Source organism: Ranitomeya imitator, chromosome 5, assembly GCF_032444005.1.
Source record: "Ranitomeya imitator isolate aRanImi1 chromosome 5, aRanImi1.pri, whole genome shotgun sequence".
NCBI classification, from domain to species: domain Eukaryota; kingdom Metazoa; phylum Chordata; class Amphibia; order Anura; family Dendrobatidae; genus Ranitomeya; species Ranitomeya imitator.
Genome location: NC_091286.1, coordinates 169,944,067 through 169,967,350, shown reverse-complemented (window position 1 = coordinate 169,967,350; position 23,284 = coordinate 169,944,067). Strand labels below are relative to the sequence as shown.

General features: G+C 45.8%; 1 protein-coding gene across 1 annotated transcript in view; it reads left to right on the top strand.

Moving 5' to 3' along the window:
- Positions 1 to 23,284, top strand: part of LOC138681637 (saccharopine dehydrogenase-like oxidoreductase) — a 155,877-nt gene that overhangs the window by 117,254 nt on the left and 15,339 nt on the right. Inside the window, exon 9 of the mRNA XM_069769312.1 lies at positions 10,685 to 10,741. Within this exon, the coding sequence (XP_069625413.1) occupies positions 10,685 to 10,741 (57 nt within the window). The remainder of the gene's footprint in view (positions 1 to 10,684; positions 10,742 to 23,284) is intronic.

Genomic DNA, 23,284 nt, shown 5'->3' with positions numbered 1-23,284 from the left:
GTATATGTGTTAAAGCACGTGGTAGTGTGTGGCGCATTTTGTGTGTGTGTTCATATCCCCGTGTGTGGTGAGTATCCCATGTCGGGGCCCCACCTTAGCAACTGTACGGTATATACCCTTTGGCGCCATCGCTCTCACTCTTTAAGTCCCCCTTGTTCACATCTGGCAGCTGTCAATTTGCCTCCAACACTTTTCCTTTAACTTTTTCCCCGTTATGTAGATAGGGGCAAAATTGTTTGGTGAATTGGAACGCGCGGGGTTAAAATTTCACCTCACAACATAGCCTTTGACGCTCTCGGGGTCCAGACGTGTGACTGTGCAAAATTTTGTGGCTGTAGCTGCGACGGTGCTGATGTCAATCCCGGACATACACACATACATACATACACACATACACACACACATTCAGCTTTATATATTAGATATATAGGCACTCCAAGTCCTTTCAAGGTGAAGAAGTGTGTAGTTTATTCGAACCCCACATCTTTGTGCGACGTTTCGGCTCACACTGAGCCTTTCTCAAGCCTTGAAATGACTTGGAGTGCTGCCTTCTTTTTTCCATTGTATATAGAGATACTGTATATATGAAAAAGTTTGGGCACCCCTATTAATCTTAAGCTTAATGTTTTATAAAAATAGTTTTTTTTGCAACAGCTATTTCAGTTTCATATATCTAATAACTGTTGGACACAGTAATGTTTATGCCTTGAAATGAGGTTTATTATACTAACAGAAAATGTGCAATCTGCATTCAAACAAAATTTGAAAGGTGCATGAGTATGGGCACCCCACCAGAAAAGTGACATTAACCCCTTAATGACAGCCAATACGTCTTTTAACTGACCCAAGATATGAGACTAGCCTCCCCATATAGGTGACAATCCAGTAGCTGTCGGCTGTCCACTATAGCTGACAACTTGCTGCATCAGCCACGATCACTGTTTGCACCGTCCAACTCATTTTAACCCCTTAGATGCTGCTGTAAATAGTGACTACATCATTATAAATGGTTAACAGAGTGTGGGGGCTTCCTATTTAACCAAATTGGTGCCCTCAGATCATGATTGTGTGGTCCTGATATTTGCCATGGCAATTCATGACCAAATAGCGGCCTTAGAGTCTGACGGCTGTAGTAACCTGTTCAGAAGTTAGAGACATTTAGGTGGTAAAAATACACATTTTCATTCCTATCATGCCACTTTGCATTAATTCACGTAAAGCACCTGAAGGGGTAATAAACTACCTGCCAGCAGTTTTCAATTTGTCAGGGGGTGCTGTTTTTAAAATGGTATCATGTTTGGGGGTTTCCCAATATATGAGACCCCTAAAGGCACTTCAAACATGGATAAGTCCCTAAAAAAATAAATTTTGTAAATTTCCTTGAAAAAATGAAAAATTGCTGCTACATTTCAATCCTCCTAAAATGCTAAAAAAATAAAATAACATTTTACAAATGGTGCTGATGTAAAGCCGACATGTGGGAAATGTTGTTTATTAATGTTTTGCTGTGGTATGGCCATCTGGACTAAAGGGATAATCATTCAAAGTTTGAAAATTGCTAATTTTTTAACATTGTTCTCAAATTTTTTATATTTTTAATAAATAAAGACAAAACATATTGACCTAAATTTACCATTATCATAAAGTATAATGTGTCACGAAAAAAACAATCTCAAAATCACTCGGATTTGTTGACGCGTTGCAGAGTTATTACCACATAAAGTGACACTGTCAGATTTAAAAAATTTGGCTCCGTCACTAAGGGGTTAATATTTAGTAGATCCTCCTTTTGCAAAAATAACAGCCTCTAGTCGCTTCCTGTAGCTTTTAATGAGTTCCTGGATCCTGGATGAAGGTATTTTTGACCATTCCTTTTTACAAAACAATTCCAGTTCAGTTAAGTTTGATGGTCGCCAAGCATGGACAGCCCTCTTCAAATGATCCCACAGATGTTCAATGATATTCAGGTCTGGGGACTGGGATGGCCATTCCAGAACAGTGTAATTGTTCCTCTGCATGAATGCCTGAGTAGATTTGGAGCGGTGTTTTGGATCATTGTCTTGCTGAAAGATCCATCCCCTGCGTAACTTCAACTTTGTCACTGATTCATGAACATTTATTGTCAAGAATCTGCTGATACTGAGAGGAATCCATGCGTCCCTCAACTTTAACAAGATTCCTGGTGCCGGCATTGGCCACACAGCCCCAAAGCATGATGGAACCTCCACCAAGTTTTACTGTGGGTAGCAAGTGTTTTTCTTGGAATGCTGTGTTTTTTGGTCGCCATGCATAACGCCTTTTTGTATGACCAAACAACTCAATCTTGGTTTCATCAGTCCACAGGACCTACTTCCAAAAAAGAAATTGGCTTCTCCAAATGTGCTTTTGCATACCTCAGCCAACTCTGTTTGTGGCGTGCTTGCAGAAACGGCTTCTTTCGCATCACTCTCCCATACAGCTTCACTTTGTGCAAAGTGCGTTTTATAATTGACCGATGCACAGTGACACCATCTGCAGCAAGTTGATGCTGCAGCTCTCTGGAGGTGGTCTGAGAATTGTCCTTGACTGATCTCACCATTCTTCTTCTCTGCCTTTCTGATGTTTTTCTTGGCCTGCCACTTCTGGCCTTAACAAGAACTGTACCTGTGTTCTTCCATTTCCTTACTAGGGGTGGTACCATCAGACCGGAGGTAATGTTATACTACTAACAGGGATTTTGATTACAGTGCTGCCGGATTTAATTGCAGTTTGGGGGCCATATGGTGTGACGCCGTATAGGCATTTAGTGATAGTGCCATTTGTGCATAAGAGGTTTCCCTTCTTGGAGCTTTTGATACACTTTCCTGGCAGTGGGTTATATGAGATGTAATACGTTTTCCTCTGGTCTGGGGTGTCTTTATATAGTACAGTTTTCCATCACAACTGTGTTTTAGCATTTTTTTGTTATGTTGTTTAATAATAAATACTGATTTTTTGTACGATGAGGTCTCTGTGCAGCTTTTTGTAGGTTATTTGTATTGGTATTGTGCGGGGCCGATATGGTATATATCCCCGGACGGGCATAGGGTGTAATTTGGTTCACCCTGTGTATTGTTTGTCTTAATTGGTCCCTGAACAACTATGTTGAATAATCTTTGTTTTCAGATCATTAGACAGTTGTTTTGAGGAGCCATGATGCCACTCTTCAGAGGAGATTCAAAGAGGAGAACAACTTGCAAGTGACCACTTTAAGTAGCGTTTCTCATGATTGCATACACCTGACTATGAAGTTCAAAGCTCAATGAGGTTAGAAAACAAAAAAAGTGCTTTAGTAAGTCAGTAAAATGTAGGTAGGAGTATTTAAAACAAGAAAATGATAAGGGTGCCCATACTTATGCACCTGTCAAATTTTGTTTGAATGCAGATTGCACATTTTCTGTTAGTACAATAAACCTCATTTCAAGGCATAAACATTACTGTGTCTAACAGTTATTAGATATATGAAACTGAAATAGCTGTTGCAAAAAAAACAATTTTTATAAAACATTAAGCTTAAAATTAATAGGGGTGCCCAAACTTTTTCATATAACTGTATATATGTCATTGAGACACACACACACATATATATATATATATATATATATATATATATATATATATATATATATATATATATATATATATATATATACAGTATATAGTACAGACCAAAAGTTTGGACACACCCTCTCATTTAAAGATTGTTCTGTATTTTCATGACTATGAAAATTGTACATTCACAATGAAGGAATCAAAACTATGAATTAACACATGTGGAATTATATACTTAACAAAAAAGTGTGAAACAACTGAAATTATGTCTTATATTCTAGGTTCTTCGAAGTAGCCACCTTTTGCTTTGATGACTGCTTTGCACACTCTTGGCATTCTCTTGATGAGCTTCAAGAGGTAGTCACCGGGAATGGATTTCCCTTCACAGGTGTGCCCTGTCAGGTTTAATAAGTGGGATTTCTTGCCTTATAAATGGGGTTGGAACCATCAGTTGTGTGCAGAAGTCTGGTGGATACACAGCTGATAGTCCTACTGAATAGACTGTTAGAATTTGTATTATGGCAAGAAAAAAGCAGCTAAGTAAAGAAAAACGAGTGGCCATCATTACTTTAAGAAATGAAGGTCAGTGAGTCCGAAAAATTGGGAAAACTTTGAAAGTGTCCCCAAGTGCAGTGGCAAAAACCATCAGGCGCTACAAAGAAACTGGCTCACATGAGGACCGCCCCAGGAAAGGAAGACCAAGAGTCACCTCTGCTTTTGAGGATTAGTTTATCCGAGTCACCAGCCTCAGAAATCGCAGGTTAACAGCTCAGATTAGAGTCCAGGTCAATGCCACATAGAGTTCTAGCAGCAGACACATCTCTACAACAACTGTTAAGAGGAGACTTTGTGCAGCAGGCCTTCATGGTAAAATAGCTTCTAGGAAACCACTGCTAAGGACAGGCAACAAGCAGAAGAGACTTGTTTGGGCTAAAGAACACAAGGAATGAACATTAGACCAGTGGAAATCTGTGCTTTGGTCTGATGAGTCCAAATTTGAGATCTTTGGTTCCAACCACCGTGTCTTTGTGTGATGCAGAAAAGGTGAACGGATGGACTCTACATGCCTGGTTCCCACCGTGAAGCATGGAGGAGGAGGTGTGATGGTGTGGGGGTGCTTTGCTGGTGACACTGTTGGGGATTTATTCAAAATTGAAGGCATACTGAACCAGCATGGCTACCACAGCATCTTGCAGCGGCATGCTGTTATGAACAGGTAATTCAGAACCACAATGGACCTTGAAGTTCAGAGCACACAAAGTGACCTGACAACTACCAAAAACATAGGACGAGCTCTGAGACGTGGGAACTCTGCTGACCGCAATCCCTAATCCTATCCAACCACACTAGAGGTAGCCGTGGAGCGCTCCTGACCAGTCCTATGCGCCTCGAGCACAGCCTGAGAAACTAGCTAGCCCTAAGAAAGAAAAATAAGCCTAGCTTGCCTCAGAGAAATACCCCAAAGGAAAAGGCAGCCCCCCACATATAATGACTGTGAGTTGAGATGAAAACACAAACGCAGAGATGAAATAGATTTAGCAAAGTGAGGCCCAACTTACTGAACAGACCGAAGATAGGAAAGATTGCTTTGCGGTCAACACAAAACCCTACAAACAACCACGCAGAGGGGGCAAAAAGACCCTCCGCACCGACTAACGGTACGGAGGTGCTCCCTCTGCGTCCCAGAGCTTCCAGCAAGCAAGAAAAACCAATATAGCAAGCTGGACAGAAAAAATAGCAAACAAAAATAACACAATCAAAACTTAGCTTATGCAGGAAGACAGGCCACAGGAACGATCCAGGAGAAAGCAAGACCAATACTAGAACATAGACTGGAGGCCAGGATCAAAGCACCAGGTGGAGTTAAATAGAGCAGCACCTAACGACTTAACCTCATCACCTGAGGAAGGAAACTCAGAAGCCGCAGTACCACTCTCATCCACCAAAGGAAGCTCATAGACAGAACCAGCCGAAGTACCACTCACGACCACAGGAGGGAGCTTGGCCACAGAATTCACAACAGCATGCTATTCCATCCGGTTTGCATTTAGTTGGACTATCATTTATTTTTCAACAGGACAATGACCCCAAACACACCTCCAGGCTGTGTAAGGGCTATTTGACCAAGAAGGAGAGTGATGGGGTGCTACGCCAGATGACCTGGCCTCCACAGTCACCAGACCTGAACCCAATAGAGATGGTTTGGGGTTAGCTGGACCGTAGAGTGAAGGCAAAAGGGCCAACAAGTGCTAAGAATCTCTGGGAACTCCTTCAAAATTGTTGGAAGTCCATTCCCGGTGACTACCTCTTGAAGCTCATCAAGAGTATGCCAAGAGTGTGCAAAGCAGTCATCAAAGCAAAAGGTGGCTACGTTGAAGAACCTAGAATATAAGACATAATTTCAATTGTTTCACACTTTTTTGTTAAGTATATAATTCCACATGTATTAGTTCATAGTTTTGATGCCTTCAGTGTGAATGTACAATTTTCATAGTCATGAAAATACAGAAAAATCTTTAAATGAGGTGTGTCCAAACTTTTGGTCTGTACTGTGTTTACATATATATATATTTAATATAGAGCTGGATAGCTTAAAAGCCGGTAATTCAATTGCCGCCTTTTGCCATCTCCTTATCAAACCCGACAGGATATGAGACATGGTTTACATACAGTAAACAATTTCATATCCCTTATTTTTTACATGTTCCTCACTACTAATGTTAGAAGTGTCTGTGTGTAAAATTTGGGGGCTCTAGGTGTTAAAATAAAGGGTTAAATCACGGAAAAAACTGGCGTGGGCTCCCACGCAATTTTCTCCGCCAGAGTGGGAGAGTGGGAAAGCCAGTGACTGGGGGCAGATATTAATAGCCTAGAGAGGGACCATGGTTATTGGCCTCCCCCCGGCTAAAAACATCTGCCCCCAGCCACCCCAGGAAAGGCACATCTGTAAGGCTACGTTCACATTTGCGTTGTGCGATGTTGCGTCCGAGACGCAACGCACAACACAAAACGCACCAAAACGCATGCTAAAACGCAGCGTTTTGCGACGCATGCTTCCATTTTTGCCGATTTTTAGACGCAAAAAAAATGCAACTTGCTGTGTCCTCTGCGCCCCACGCTTGCGGCAAAAAAAATGCATGCGTCGCAAAACGCAGCACAACGCATGTCCATGCGCCCCCCATGTTAAATATAGGGGCGCATGACGCATGCGTTGCCGCGGTTGCGCCCGACGCAACGCAAATGTGAACGTAGCCTAAGTTGCACCTTTTCTAACTCTTAGCCACTCTCTTCCCACTCCCCTGTAGCGGTGGGATATGGAGTAATGAGGGGTTAATGTCACCTTGCTAATGTAAGGTGACATTAAGCCTGGTTTCCTTCACCCACCTCAGGGATGTTGAACTTTAATACACAGAATGCTAAAATTAAAAGCTTGGGCAAAGTCACGGGCCAATCTTGATATTTATTAAAAAAAAAGTCTACAATTCAGGAAGTTTTCTTTATGAAATATAACTATGACCTTTTTCATATGGAAACAAACTTAAGGCTATGTGCACACGTAGGAAATGTGGTGCAGAATTTTCTGCACTAAATCTGCATCTGCAGATTTGATGCAGTTTCTGTGCAGTTTCTGTGCAGTACAATGTAAATCAATGTGAAAAAAAAAAGCTGTGCACATGGTGCAGAAAAATCTGCTGCAGAAACGCTGCAGATTTCAAAGAAGTGCACGTCACTTTTGTGCAGTTCTGCAGCGTTTCTGCAGCAGATTTTTCTGCACCATGTGCACAGCTTTTTTTTTCACATTGATTTACATTGTACTGTAAATCACAGTGCAGTTCTGCTGCGTTTCTGCAGCAGAAAAATCTGCAGCAGTTCTGCACCAATTCTGCACTAAATCTGCATCGTGTGCACATACCCTAAAGGAGTTGTCCCACAAACAAAGTAAATTTTAATGAATAACTCTTAGAAAAAAATATTGGAATACTATAATATTTATTTTATGTAAGAGCAGTAACAAGCGTATGACCCAGTGGCCTAATTTAAATGTGTAATAACAAAGGATAAAAAACCTTGAATAATAAAGTATGATGCAAACAAAAGTGCCCCCAAACACCATATGATACCCCCACAGTGAATTCCTCCACATTACCCTCCACACACACGGTATGCCGACCCTCAATGTCCTCTGCAAAGAGAATGGTGACCCCATCACATTATGATTCTCCAACTGTAATCCCAACATAGAGCTTCATACAGTATAATGGCCCCACATAGTGCTTCTTGCAGTATAATGGCCCCACATAGTGCTCCTTGCAGTATAATGGGCCCCACATAGTGTTCCATAGAGTAAAATGGAACCGCATTTAAAAAAAAAAATACTCTGGCCGTTCCCCCGCTGCTCTGGTCTCTTCATGGTGTTGTCCGCTCCCTATCTCAGTACAGTGGGAGTGTTGTAGTGTCATTCCGCCCGCTGCACTGAGACTTCAGACGCAGAGGAGGCGCCCATTTTACTTTATAGGGCACTATATGTGCCCTGCCCGAAGTCAGATGTAGGAGCCATTTGAACAGGCTGTGTTTGTAGCGTTAGAATCACATTAACCCTTTCCTTGTAAAGTACATATTTCTTATGCCTTTGCAGGGTGCTAACTCAGTAGCCAAGGATGTATGTGATTTGGTTACAAATGACCAAAACTCAGCCTTGATCTCAGTTATTTCAGCTGAGATTCTCAAATTAAGGGTGCACTCAAACTGCCATATAAATATCGGACCACAATGCTTAGACTGGCTGGCAGCTTTCCTGACCCGAGCGTGACTGCTGCATAGAAATACATGAAGCTGTCATGTCACGCCCGGGTTGGGAGAACCGCCAGCTAGTCCAAGCATTGCGTTCCATTGTCCTTCTGATTTATGATTTATACTGCCGTCTCTGCACCCTTTAAAATGAGAGCTGAATTATTGCGACAGTTGCAACCACACACCAAATCTCCTGGATTAAATTGAGATTTGGTAGTGCAAGTTGCCACATGCCAGAAGCTCTCACTTCCACAACACACCGTATATACTCGAGTATAAGCCGACCCCCCCTAATTTTGCCACAAAAAACTGGGAAAACTTATTGACTCGAGTATAAGCCTAGGGTGGAAATGCAGCAGCTACCGGTGAATTTCAATAATAAAAATAGATCATTATTTCCCCATAGCTGTGCCATATAGTGCTCTGCGCCGTTCATTATTGCCCTATAGCTCTGCCCCAAATAGTGCTCTTGCACCGTTCATATTGCCCCATAGAAAGCTCTGCCATTGTCGCTGCTGCTGCTGCAGTAAAAAAAAAAAACACATACCTCTCTTGCTTGCAGCTCCCGGCGTCTCGTCCCGGCGTCTCCGCTCTGACTGATCAGGCAGAGGGCGCCGCGCACACTATATGCGTCATCGCGCCCTCTGACCAGAACAGTCAGAGCGCAGACGCCGGGAAGATGGAGCGACGCCGGGAAGATGGAGCGGCGCCCGGCGGCTGGAACGGGGACAGGTGAATATTACATACTTACCTGGTCCTGGCGTCCGGCTCCTTCTCCCGGACAGCTGTCTTCGGTGCCGCAGCTTCTTCCTCTATCAGCGGTCACCGTTACCGCTGATTAGAGAAATGAATAGGCGGCTCCACCCCTATGGGGGGTGGAGCCGCCTATTCATTTCTCTAATGAGCGGTGCCATGTGACCGCTGATAGAGGAAGAACTGCAGCACAGAAGACCGTGGGACGGCAGGGGGAGCGCCAGGATCGCTGGAAGCAGGTAAGTATGCCTCAGCACCCTCTCCCCCTCACCCGCCGACCCCACCACCGACCGTGACTCGACTATAAGCCGAGAGGGGCACTTTCTGCCCAAAAATTTGGGCTGAAAATCTCGGCTTATACTTGAGTATATACGGTATATCTCAAGCTTAGTGTCTACTACAGGTGCATTTCTGGTCTCATTTTAAGGGCTCACTCACACGAACATATATATTGGACGAGTACTATCCGATTTGTTATGTTAGCACTTGGATCATTGTTGTTCTATTTTGCGACTTGCAGCACAAATCGGATGCCACTCAGGTCTATGGTTGCATGAAAATCATCGTATTGCACTCGGATGACAGTGTGATTTCCGCAGACTCCCAAAATGGAGAGATTTTGTTTTCCATCTTCTCCTCGCTTGTGTTATGATTCTACCAACTGAGAGAATCTGATCACACTAAGCTGACACTCAGATCAAACTTTCATCTGGTGTGATCCGGGTGTCATTACCATAATCTATTTGATTCTTTCGCATGAGAGAATCTACGCTTGTGTGACCCCGGCCTAAATCTGGCAATCTTCACTGCTGTAGTTGTGATCCAGGTTGAGATATGACCATTATTAGCCATGACATCTCATATATCCTTGGCAAGGAAATGGTTAACACTAAAATCCTGAAAACATGACCTGTTGGTGGCTCTTGAGGACCGGAGTTGAGGAACACTGATCTAAGGCCAAGTTCACATGACCATATTTTTGGTATGAGATTTCTTGGAGGCACGATTACAGCCAGGCGTGTTTTACAAAACTTACTTGAAAGAGGAATTAACAGTATTTTGAAGATCTCGCAGTGGACCATAGAGAGACGTGACTCTCTCCGGTGTGGCCAAGGCCGACATCTCCCTGCCTTGCTCCATTTGACTGGCAGGTCCTCTAGCATGTTTATACATGGGGAGTGACCGGTTAATCACCTGGAGAGGGGCTGGACGATCCAGCTGAGGACCACAGCAGACTCATGTGTCTCACTACAGACCCTGACTGGCTTTTCAAATTTTGCCTCTGAAATGCCGGAGCTTTTCAGAGTAAAACCTACCTAGGTACAATCATGTACCAAGGCTCTGATTAATGCTGCCCGTGGTTTGGGCATCGTGAATCGACTGAGGTTCTCTTCTAATGTTGCCAGGCTTGAAGTGATAGGGATTACTCAGGTAAATTACTACAGTGTCAATGAAAACCGTGTACAGTATTCAGATTTGTGTAAAAGACTTCATTCAGATTTTTACTGGATGTTTTGCCTTTTGGTAATTTTGTCATGATTTATGTGTTTTTCTTTCGTTTAATATACAGTACCCCAAATTATTCTCGTTTGGTTATTTCTCCAAAGAAGGTCCAACTGCGAAACAGGTATTGTGTGTGTGCTTGTTGTTGTTGTTTCCTTCCTTTCTATCTGGAAGAAAATGCATAACAGTGAATACAGCTTTGGAGCAGAATTACATGGGTCAGAGCAGAGAGTTTGAAATTTTTATTTTTTTTTTAATCATAAAATGATTTACAGAGGTTTTTTTTACTACCATGTCTAATATTTTAATTTGTGTGGTCAAGGATAACATAGGTAAACAAAAAATGCAATTTTTAAATGAAGGTACTTATTATTAAATGAAAATGAAATCCAAACCTATAGGGCCCTATGTGAAAAAGTAAATCCCCCTCCACGCCATTTCAACATAAATTAACTGTGGTTTATCACATCTTTGGAAAGCTGAGATAAATTTGCCTAGCCATACCCAGGCCTGATTACTGCCACACATGTTCTCAATCAAGAAATCCCTTAAATAGGACCTGCTTGAGAAAGTGAAGTATACCAAAAGATCCGCAAAAGCTAGACATCATGCCGCGATCCAAAGAAATTTTGGAACAAATGAGAAACCAAATAGTTAAGATCGATCAGTTTGGAAAAGGTTATCAAGCCATTTCTAAAGCTTTGGACCTCAGCGAACCACAGTGAGAGCCATTATCCACAAATGTCGACAACATGGAACAGTGGTGAACCTTCCCAGGAGTGGCCTACCGACCAAAATTACCCCAAGGGTGCAACGATTACTCGACCAAGAGGTCACAAAAGACCCTATAACAACATCCAAAACACTCAAGGCATCATTTGCCTCAGTTAAGGTCAGTGCTCATGACTCCACCATAAGAAAGAGACTGGACAAAAATAGCCTGCATGGCAGAGTTTCAAGATGAAAACCACTGCTGAGCAATAGGAGCATAGAGGCTTTGTTTTTTCCAGAAAACATCTTGATGATCCCTAAGAATTTTGGGAGAATACTCTGGACTGAGAAGACAAAAGTTGTACTTTTTGGAAGGTGTATGTCCCATTACATCTGGCGTAGAAGTAACACAGCATTTCAGGAATGGAACATTATAAGTAGTAGCAGCAGCAGCTGATGCTGCTGCTACAGGGGATGGGTGAGGATACACTAGGAGAGGGTAGAGCTGGTTGTGCGGCGGATCAGTAGACTGAGGATCACTGCAGGTTGTAGGCTTGTCGGAAGAGGTGGGACTTCAGGTTCTTTTTGAAGGTTTCCGTGGTAGGCGAGAGTCTGATATGTTGGGGTAGAGCGTTCCAGAGTATGGAGGAAGCACGGGAGAAGTCTTGTATGCGGTTGTGGGGAGTAGAGAAGGAGATCTTGAGGATCGAAGGTTGCGGGTAGGTAAGTACCGGGAGACCATATCACAGATGTATGGAGGGGACAGGTTGTGGATGGCTTTGTATGTCATAGTTAGGGTTTTCAACTGGAGCCTCTGGAAAATAGGAAGCCAGTGAAGGGCTTGGCATAGGGGAGAGGCTGGGGAATAGCAGGGAGACAGGTGGATTAGTCAGGCGGCAGAGTGTAGGATGGATTGGAGTGGTGCCAGAGTGTTAGAGGGGAGGTCAGAGAGTAGGAGGTTGTTTTTGTGGTTTCGTGGTCAAGGAATACGTGGATCTGGGAAATATTTTTGAGTTTGAAATGGCAGGAGGAGGCAAGGGCTTGGATATGTGGCTTGAAAGGGAGGGCAGAGTCGAGGATCACCCCGAGGCACCAAGCATGCGGGACTGGGGAAAGTGATTAGCCATTGACATTGATGGATAGGTCTGGTGGAGGGGTAGAGTGAGATGGGGGTAAGATGATGAATTCTGTTTTGTCCATGTTCAGTTTTAGAAAGCGAGCAGAAAAGAAGGCTGAAATAGCAGACAGATATTGTGGGATTTTGGACAGTAAGGAGGTGAGGTCAGGTTTAGATAGGTAGATCTGCGTTTCTTCGGCATAGAGATGATACTGCAAACCGTGGGATTCTATGAGCTGTCCCAGGCCGAAGGTGTAGATTGAGAAGAGTAGCTGCCTAGGGCCCCCACTGCTCCAGGGGCCCCCAGGCAGTGGCTATTGGACACCTGAGTCAAGGGGGCCCGCCCTATGCCAGCGTAGCAGCAGCTGGAGACAGGATCCTGTCCCCGCTGCTAAAGCAAAATGAATGTTCACGCTTCCCCACGCCCCTATGGGCGCACAGACACACAGCGCAGCACATCCCGGCGTCCTTCTTCCTGTCTCAGACAGCCCAGCTGTATGATGTCATCATCTAGCGCGCTGTCTCAGACAGAAAGCAGCCAGTGAGGAAGTAGCTGCCCGGATGTGCTGCTGCTTCAGGGAGGTTAGCTGTGCTGTGTGTCTGTGTGATGATCTGCTGCTGCTGCGGTGAGCTGTGCTGTGTGTGTTTTGTGTGGTGAAGGACAATGATATTGGTGGGGGGAGACAATGATGGAGGTGATGGACAATGATGGTGGTGGGGAGGAGGCAATGATGGAGGTGGTGGAATTGGGATGATGGGGGAGAATGATAGGGGTGGTGAGGGAGAAGGCAATGATGGAGGTGGTGATGAGGACAATGATAGGGATGGAGAGGGGCTGCATTATACTTTGAGGGGGCTACATTATATTCTGTGGGGGAACTGCATTATTTTCAGGGGACTACATTATATTATGGGGGCTACATCATACTATATGAGGGGGTACAGTATACTCTATGGGGGGCTGCATTATATTCTGTGGTGGGGCTGCATTATTCTCTCAGGGGACTACATTATATTCTGGGGGGCTACATATTACTATATGGGGGGCTACAGTATACCCTATGGGGGGTTCTATTATATTCTGTAGTGGAGCTGCATTCTCTCAGGGGACTACATTATATTCTGGAGGGCTACATCATACTATATGAGGGGGGCAGCATTATGCCCTATGAGGGGGATACAGTATACTCTATGGGGGGCTGCATTATATTCTGTGATGGGCTGCATTATACTATATGAGGGGGGCTGCATTATACCCTACGAGGGTGCTACATTATATTCTATGGTGAGGACTGCATTATACCTGAGGGGGTTGCATTATATTTTGTGGGGTGCAGCATTATATTCTATGAGAGGGGGCTGCATTATATTTTATGAGGGGGCTACATTATATTCTATGAGGGGGCAACATTATATTTTATGAGGAGGCTACACCTCTATGATTCCAGCCCAACCCCTGCTACATAATTAAGACGTGTACTACCTTATATTATGCCCTGATATTAGCATGTTTTACCACACAATTGGTGGTCTTGTATCTATTTTTATGTAGCTACATAGTGGGCCCCAAGAATGATTTTCTCTGGTGGGCCCAAATGGCTCCAGTCCGACGCTGCATACAACCAAAACATTTCCTCCAACAATAAATACACTATGATCCTCTTGAAATCCAATAACTCATAACCAATAGAGCAAATGAAGTAGCAACACGATCAAAATTATAAAAAAAAAAATATCTTTTATTACAAATATAGCAGGAAATGGAATAAATTTTTCACAAGAACAATATCACATATAATAAATAAGGGGTACCATTCCCCAATAATCATGGACCATCATAACAAGAGACAAAACATATAGAGATCTATGACCTATACAACCTGCTAACGACACATATCATGATAATAGTATGCATATCCATGCTGGTTACTTATAAAATATGTATGATTTAGTAACAGTCAATGCCAGCATGCATATCCATATATATATATATATATATATATATATATATATATATATATATATATATATATATATATATATATATATATATATATATATATATATACATATATATAATATAACGCTGGGAGCGTCACTCTGTCTGAAGCCTTTATAGACTGCGCAGGCGCAAGCACCGGCGCAGTCTGGGCCTCACAGAGTGACGCTCCCGGGAGATCGCGGTATGCGTTCACACTGAACGCACACCGCGATCTCCAACAGAGAAGCAGGGACCGCCAGGAGGGTGAGTATCGGCCATATTCACCTGTCCTGCGTTCCACCGCTGAGCGCCGCCATCTTCCCGGTCTTCGGCCTGTGACCTTCAGTTCAGAGGGCGCGATGACGCGCTTAATGCGCGCCGGCGCCGCCCTCTGACTGAACAGTCACAGCCAGGAGACTGGGAAGATGGCGGCGCCCGGCGGTGGAACGCAGGACAGGTGAATATAGTAAGTGCTGGGGGGCCAGGGCTGGCGGCAATACCGGCACCTGACCCCCACAGCGCGCCGGTGTCCCCGCCTGCTCAGGCCCCCGGATGGGTGCAGCACATGACAGGATGGGGGCGCAAGATGGGTGCAGCACATGACAGGATGGGGGCACAGGATGGGTGCAGCACATGACAGGATGGGGACGCAGGATGGGTGCAGCACATACCAGGATGGGGACGCAGGATGGGTGCAGCACATACCAGGATGGGGACGCAGGATGGGTGCAGCACATGACAGGATGGGGACGCAGGATGGGTGCAGCACATGACAGGATGGGGACGCAGGATGGGTGCAGCACATACCAGGATGGGGGTGCAGGATGGGTGCAGCACATGACAGGATGGGGACACAGGATGGGAGCAGCGCATGACTGGATGGGGACGCAGGATGGGGACGCAGGATGGGTGCAGCACATGACAGGATGGGTGCAGCACATGACAGGATGGGGACGCAGGATGGGAGCAGCGCATGACAGGATGGGGACGCAGGATGGGTGCAGCACATGACAGGATGGGAACGCAGGATGGGTGCAGCACATGACAGGATGGGGACGCAGGATGGGTGCAGCACATGACAGGATGGGGACGCAGGATGGGAGCAGCGCATGACAGGATGGGGACGCAGGATGGGTGCAGCACATGACAGGATGGGAACGCAGGATGGGTGCAGCACATGACAGGATGGGGACGCAGGATGGGTGCAGCACATGACAGGATGGGGACGCAGGATGGGTGCAGCACATGACAGGATGGGGACGCAGGATGGGTGCAGCACATACCAGGATGGGGGCGCAGGATGGGTGCAGCACATGACAGGATGGGGACACAGGATGGGTGCAGCACATGACAGGATGGGGACGCAGGATGGGAGCAGCACATGACAGGATGGGGACGCAGGATGGGTGCAGCACATGACAGGATGGGAACGCAGGATGGGTGCAGCACATGACAGGATGGGGACGCAGGATGGGAGCAGCGCATGACAGGATGGGGACGCAGGATGGGTGCAGCACATGACAGGATGGGGACGCAGGATGGGGACGCAGGATGGGTGCAGCACATGACAGGATGGGGACGCAGGATGGGTGCAGCACATGACAGGATGGGGACGCAGGATGGGTGCAGCACATGACAGGATGGGGACGCAGGATGGGTGCAGCACATGACAGGATGGGGACGCAGGATGGGTGCAGCACATACCAGGATGGGGACGCAGGATGGGTGCAGCACATGACTGGATGGGGGCGCAGGATGGGTGCAGCACATGACAGGATGGCGCAGGATGGGTGCAGCACATGACAGGATGGTGACGCAGGATGGGTGCAGCACATGACAGGATGGGGACACAGGATGGGGACGCAGGATGGGTGCAGCACATGACAGGATGGGGACACAGGATGGGTGCAGCACATGACAGGATGGGGACACAGGATGGGTGCAGCACATGACAGGATGGGGACGCAGGATGGGAGCAGCGCATGACAGGATGGGGACGCAGGATGGGTGCAGCACATACCAGGATGGGGACGCAGGATGGGTGCAGCACATGACTGGATGGGGGCGCAGGATGGGTGCAGCACATGACAGGATGGCGCAGGATGGGTGCAGCACATGACAGGATGGGGACGCAGGATGGGTGCAGCACATGACAGGATGGGGACGCAGGATGGTTGCAGCACATGACAGGATGGGGACGCAGGATGGGTGCAGCACATACCAGGATGGGGGCGCAGGATGGGTGCAGCACATGACAGGATGGGGACGCAGGATGGGTGCAGCACATGACAAGATGGGGACGTAGGATGGGTGCAGCACATGACAGGATGGGGACGCAGGATGGGTGCAGCACATGACAGGATGGGGCGCAGGATGGGTGCAGCACATACCAGGATGGGGACGCAGGATGGGTGCAGCACATTACAGGATGGGGGCGCAGGATGGGTGCAGCACATGACAGGATTGGGACGCAGGATGGGTGCAGCACATGACAGGATGGGGACGCAGGATGGAGCAGCACATGACCAGATGGGGACGCAGGATGGGTGCAACACATGACAGGATGGGGACGCAGGATGGGTGCAGCACATGACAGGATGGGGACGCAGGATGGAGCAGCACATGACAGGATGGAAACCATATACCAATATAAATGCTCGCCACCCGGGCGTAGAACGGGTTCAATAGCTAGTATATATATATATATATATATATATATATATATGGATATATATATATATATGTTTATATATCTCAAGTGTATCCGCAGTTCATATAACAACTACCTAATATTCATTGCCCAAAAGGGTTATAGAGAAACTAGCTATTGAACCCGTTCTACGCCCGGGTGGCGAGCATTTATATTGGTATATGGTCTCGCGCTTTCCGGCGCCATTTTCTTGAAGACACACTGCAGTGTTATGATCTGGTTGCCTAGGAGCAGCATGAGACGTACTCTGGAGAAGGTGGTACCTTTACTGACCGCAACCCTGAACTAGCAGAGCAACTAGAAATAGCCGTGGGGGGTACCTAACACTCCCTAGACCCCTTGACACAGCCTAAGAACTAACTACCCCTAAAGACAGTAACAGGAAAACTATCTTGCCTCAGAGAAAATCCCCAAAGGATAGACAGCCGCCCACAAATATTGACTGTGAAAGGAGAGGGAAATAACATACGCAGACATGAAATCAGAATTTAGCATAGGAGGCCATACTAGCTAAAAAGGAAGAATAGGACAGAGTACTATGTGGTCAGTATTAAAACACTAGAAAATATCCACCAGAGAAAATACAAAACACCACATCTGACTAAAGACATGGAGGGTATATCTGCATCTCCAGAGACACAGCTAGGCTGCAAAAAATCCTTCACAGACAAAGCTGGACAAAACAAAACAAGAAAATGCACAGACTATAAGGTCCACAGCAGGTGGACAGCAAAAACAAGGCCAGAACTTATCTTTGAAGAAATGAACAGCAGACCAGGAGAGACCAAGTATGGATGTGAATCCTCCAAAAACAATGGACAACTGGCACTGACTAAAGGATAAAGCAGGACATAAATAACCAAGCCCAAATTGCAAAAAATGGATACACCTGATAAATGCTGCGATCCAACTACCGCAGCACTACCACTCATAACCACCGGAGGGAGCCCAAGAGCAGAATTCACAACAGTACCCCCCCATGAGGAGGGGTCACCGAACCCTCACCAGAGCCCCCAGGCCGATCAGGACGAGCCAAATGAAAGGCACGAACCAAATCGTCAGCATGAACATCGGAGGCAACAAACCAAGAATTATCCTCCTGGTCATAACCCTTCCATTTGACCAGATACTGAAGCTTCCGCCTCGAAAAACGAGAATCCAAAATCTTCTCAACCACATACTCCAACTCCCCATCAATCATCACCGGGGCCGGAGGATCAGCAGAGGGAACAACGGGCACCACATACTTCCGCAACAAAGATCTATGGAACACATTATGGATGGAAAAAGAGGCTGGAAGGGCCAAACGAAAAGACACCGGATTGATAATCTCAGAAATCCTATAAGGACCAATAAACCGAGGCTTGAACTTAGGGCAAGAAACCTTCATAGGAACATGACGGGAAGACAACCAGACCAAATCCCCAACCCGAAGTCGGGAACCAACACACCGACGATGGTTCGCAAAACGCTGAGCCTCTGCCTGAGACAACACCAAATTGTCCACCACATGAGCCCAAATCCGCTGCAGCCTGTCAACCACTGAATCCACACCAGGACAATCAGAAGGCTCAACCTGCCCTGAAGAAAAACTAGGATGAAAACCAAAATTACAAAAAAAAGGCAAAACCAAGGTAGCAGAACTAGCCCGATTATTAAGGGCAAACTCGGCCAATGGCAAGAACGCCACCCAATCATCCTGATCAGCAGACACAAAGCATCTGAAATAAGTTTCCAAAGTCTGATTATTTCGCTCCGTCTGGCCATTTGTCTGAGGATGAAATGCGGAAGAAAAAGACAAATCAATGCCCAGCCTAGCACAAAAGGCCCGCCAAAACCTAGAAACAAACTGGGAATCTCTATCGGACACAATATTCTCCGGGATGCCATGCAAACGAACCACATGCTGAAAAAACAACGGAACCAAATCAGAAGAGGAAGGCAATTTAGGCAAAGGTACCAAATGAACCATCTTAGAAAACCGGTCACAAACCACCCAGATAACCGACATCCTCTGGGAAACCGGAAGATCTGAAATAAAATCCATAGAAATATGCGTCCAAGGTCTCTCGGACCGGCAAAGGCAGAAGCAACCCACTAGCGCGAGAACAGCAAGGCTTAGCCCGCGCACAAATCCCACAGGACTGCACAAAAGAACGCACATCCCGCGACAAAGAAGGCCACCAAAAGGACCTACCAACCAAATCTCTGGTACCAAAAATCCCAGGATGGCCAGCCAACACAGAACAATGAACCTCAGAAATCACTTTACTAGTCCATCTATCAGGAACAAACAGTTTCCCCACTGGACAGCGGTCAGGTTTATTAGCCTGAAATTCCTGAAGAACCCGTCGTAAATCAGGGGAGAAGGCAGAAAGAATCAACCCTTCCTTCAGAATGCCGACCGGCTCAAGAACCCCAGGGGAATCGGGGAAAAAAACTCCTAGAGAGGGCATCCACCTTAACATTCTTAGTACCAGGAAGGTACGAGACCACAAAATCAAAACGGGAGAAAAACAGGGACCATCAAGCCTGTCTAGGATTCAGTCGTTTGGCAGACTCGAGGTAAATCAGATTCTTATGATCGGTCAAGACCACAATACGGTGCTTGGCCCCCTAAAGCCAATGATGCCACTCCTCAAATGCCCACTTCATAGCCAACAACTACCGATTGCCGACATCATAATTGCGTTCCGCAGGCGAAAACATCCGAGAAAAGAAGGCACACGGTTTCATCAAGGAACCATCAGAATTCCTCTGAGACAAAACGGCCCCTGCCCCAATCTCAGACGTGTCAACCTCAACCTGAAATGGAAGAGAAACATCCGGCTGACGCAACACAGGGGCAGAAGTAAATTGGCGTTTAAGCTCCTGAAAGGCAGAAACAGCCGCAGAGGACCAATTCGTCACATCAGCGCCTTTCTTCGTCAAATCGGTCAGAGGTTTAACCACACTGGAGAAGTTGGCAATGAAACGACGATAAAAATTAGCAAAGCCCAAGAATTTCTGAAGGCTCTTCACAGATGTGGGCTGAATCCAATCATGAATGGCCTGAACCTTAACCGGATCCATTTCTATAGATGAGGGAGAAAAAATGAAGCCCAAAAAAGAAACCTTCTGCACTCCAAAGAGGCACTTCGACCCCTTCACAAACAAAGCATTATCACGGAGGATCTGAAATACCATCCTGACCTGTTTCACATGAGACTCCCAATCATCAGAAAAAATCAAAATATCATCCAAATATACAACCATGAACTTATCAAGATAACTCCGAAAGATATCATGCATGAAGGACTGGAACACAAATGGGGCATTAGAGAGTCCGAATGGCATCACTAGGTATTCAAAATGGCCTTCGGGCGTATTAAATGCAGTTTTCCACTCGTCACCCTGTTTAATACGAATAAGATTATATGCCCCTCTCGAAGGTCAATCTTAGTAAACCAGCTAGCCCCTTTAATCCTAGCAAACAAATCAGTAAGCAAAGGCAAAGGGTATTGAAATTTGACCGTGATCTTATTCAAGAGGCGATAATCAATACACGGTCTCAAGTAGCCATCCTTCTTGGCAACAAAAAAAAAACCTGCTCCCAATGGTGAAGAAAGATGGCCGAATATACCCCTTCTCCAAAGACTCCTTAATATAGCTCCGCATGGCGGCATGTTCTGGCACAGACAGATTGAAAAGTCGACCCTTAGGGAACTTACAACCTGGAATCAAGTCAATAGCACAATCATAGTCCCTATGTGGTGGAAGGGAACTGGATTTAGGCTCATCGAATACATCCTGGAAATCTGACAAAAACTCAGGAATTTCAGAAGAGGGGGAAGAGGAAATCGACATCAAAGGAACATGATCATGAACCCCCTGACAACCCCAACTAGTCACAGACATGGATTTCCAATCTAACACCGGGTTATGTAGCTGTAACCATGGAAAACCCAGCACAATATCATCATGCAAATTATGCAACACCAGAAAACGACAATCTTCCTGATGGGCTGGCGCCATGCGCATGGTCAGCTGTGTCCAAAACTGAGGTTTATTTTTAGCCAACGGTGTAGCATCAATCCCCCTTAAAGGAATAGGGTTCTGCAAAGGCTGCAAGGGGAAACCACAACGTCTGGCAAATTCTAAGTCCATTAAATTCAGAGCAGCGCCTGAATCCACAAATGCCATGACAGAAAATGACGATAATGAGCAGATCAAGGTCACAGATAACAGAAATTTTGGTTGTACAGTACTGATGGTAACAGAACTAGCGATTCTCTTTGTACGCTTAATTAATCCATACTGACAAGCTGGACAAAACATAGAATGCACAGAACGAATAAGTCCACAACATGTGGACAGAAAAGAGCAAAGCAAGGACTTATCTTTGCTGAACTGGTCAGGATATCAGGGAAATCCAAGAGAGATGTGAATCCAACCAGGAACCATTGACAAGTGGCACTGGCTGAAGGAAAGAGCCAGGCATAAATAGCCGAGCAGAAAGACAATCAGTGGAAGCAGCTGCAGACTGCTAAATCCAAAGAGCAGCCATTCCACTTAAAACCACCGGAGGGAGCCCAAGAGCAGAACTCACAAAAGTGCCACTTACAACCACCGGAGGGAGCCCAATTCACAACAGCACTGACTAAAGGATAAAGCAGGACTTAAATAGCCCAGCCCAAATTGCAAAAAAATGGATACACGTGATAAATGCTGCGATCCAACTACCGCAGCAGTACCACTCATAACCACCGGAGGGAGCCCAAGAGCAGAATTCACAACACTGCAGTATCCAAGAAAATGGCGGCGGAAAGCGCGGACTGTGCAGGCGCCGATTCCGGGAGCAGGGGGACATTCATGGCCCGGAATCAGGGGGCCTAAGTAAGAAATTGCTGTGGCATGAACTGCCACAGCGTCATGAGGGCGGGATCGTGTCCACAAGCCCCCTGTTTCCCGCTCATAAATGTCCCCCTGCTCCCGGAATCGGTGCCTGCGCAGTCCGCGCTTTCCAGCGCCATTTTCTTGAAGACACACCGCAGTATCCAAGAAAATGGCGCCGGAAAGCGCCGACTGCGCAGGCACTGATTCCGGGAGCAGGGGGACATTTATGGCCCGGAATCAGGTGGCGTAAGTAAGAAATTGCTGTGGCATGAACTGCCACAGCATCATGAGGGCGGGATCATGTCCACCGTGTCCCCTGTTTACGGTTCATTAATGTCCCCCTGCTCCCGGAATCGGCGCCTGCACAGTCCGCGCTTTCCGGCGCCATTTTGTTTTCTAGAATACGGACACTGGCTATAATCTAACGCTAGGAGCGTCACGCTTGTGCAGTCTATAATGGCTTCGGACAGAGTGACGCTCCACCGTTATATTATAGATGATATAGCCAAAATGGCTCAGTTAGTTGTCTTGCTTAATATAGAAAAATACATCAATTACCTGCGGCCATATTTGTAACAGGGTGACGGTCCGTGACTACACCTCGACGCGCGTTTCACCGCCTCTGCAGTTTCGTCAGGAGGTCTGATGAAGGGACCTGAGTAAGCTTGCAATTTGTTACAATCTTTTCAGTAAGCCATTAAAAGGTGTCAACCACTGAGGACTCTCAATTCTAAATATTTTTCTATCTACTGGCTAACACGGTACCAAGATATATATCTTTCCTATATTGTATCACTAAACAGATTTAAAGGAGTATTCCCATCTCAAAGATCCTATCCCAATATGTAGTAAATCGGGAAAGAAAGGAGAGGTTTGTGGATGATTTCTGCACTTGCTGATCACTGATGAGACGTATATCCCAGATTGAAATGCGTAGAATAAACCACTATCCATTTGACAATCTGGGATATACGTCTCATCATTGAGCACAAGCATGGAAATCATCCACAAACCTCTCCTTTCTTTCTTGGATATCCGAGAATCTGTTGCAGCTGATGTGCTTCATTACATGACTTATAGATACTCATGAAAGGTTAGTGTAATTTTGATTGTATCGCCTGCAATACTCCTCGGATGAGACCCTATGTTGCGCTGATCTCTCCTGCAGCTCTGCTAATATGAAGTAAGTGTAATAATATATTATATTAAAAAAAGTATTTAGTCAGCCACCAATTGTGCAAGTTCTCCCACTTAAAAAGATGAGAGAGGCCTG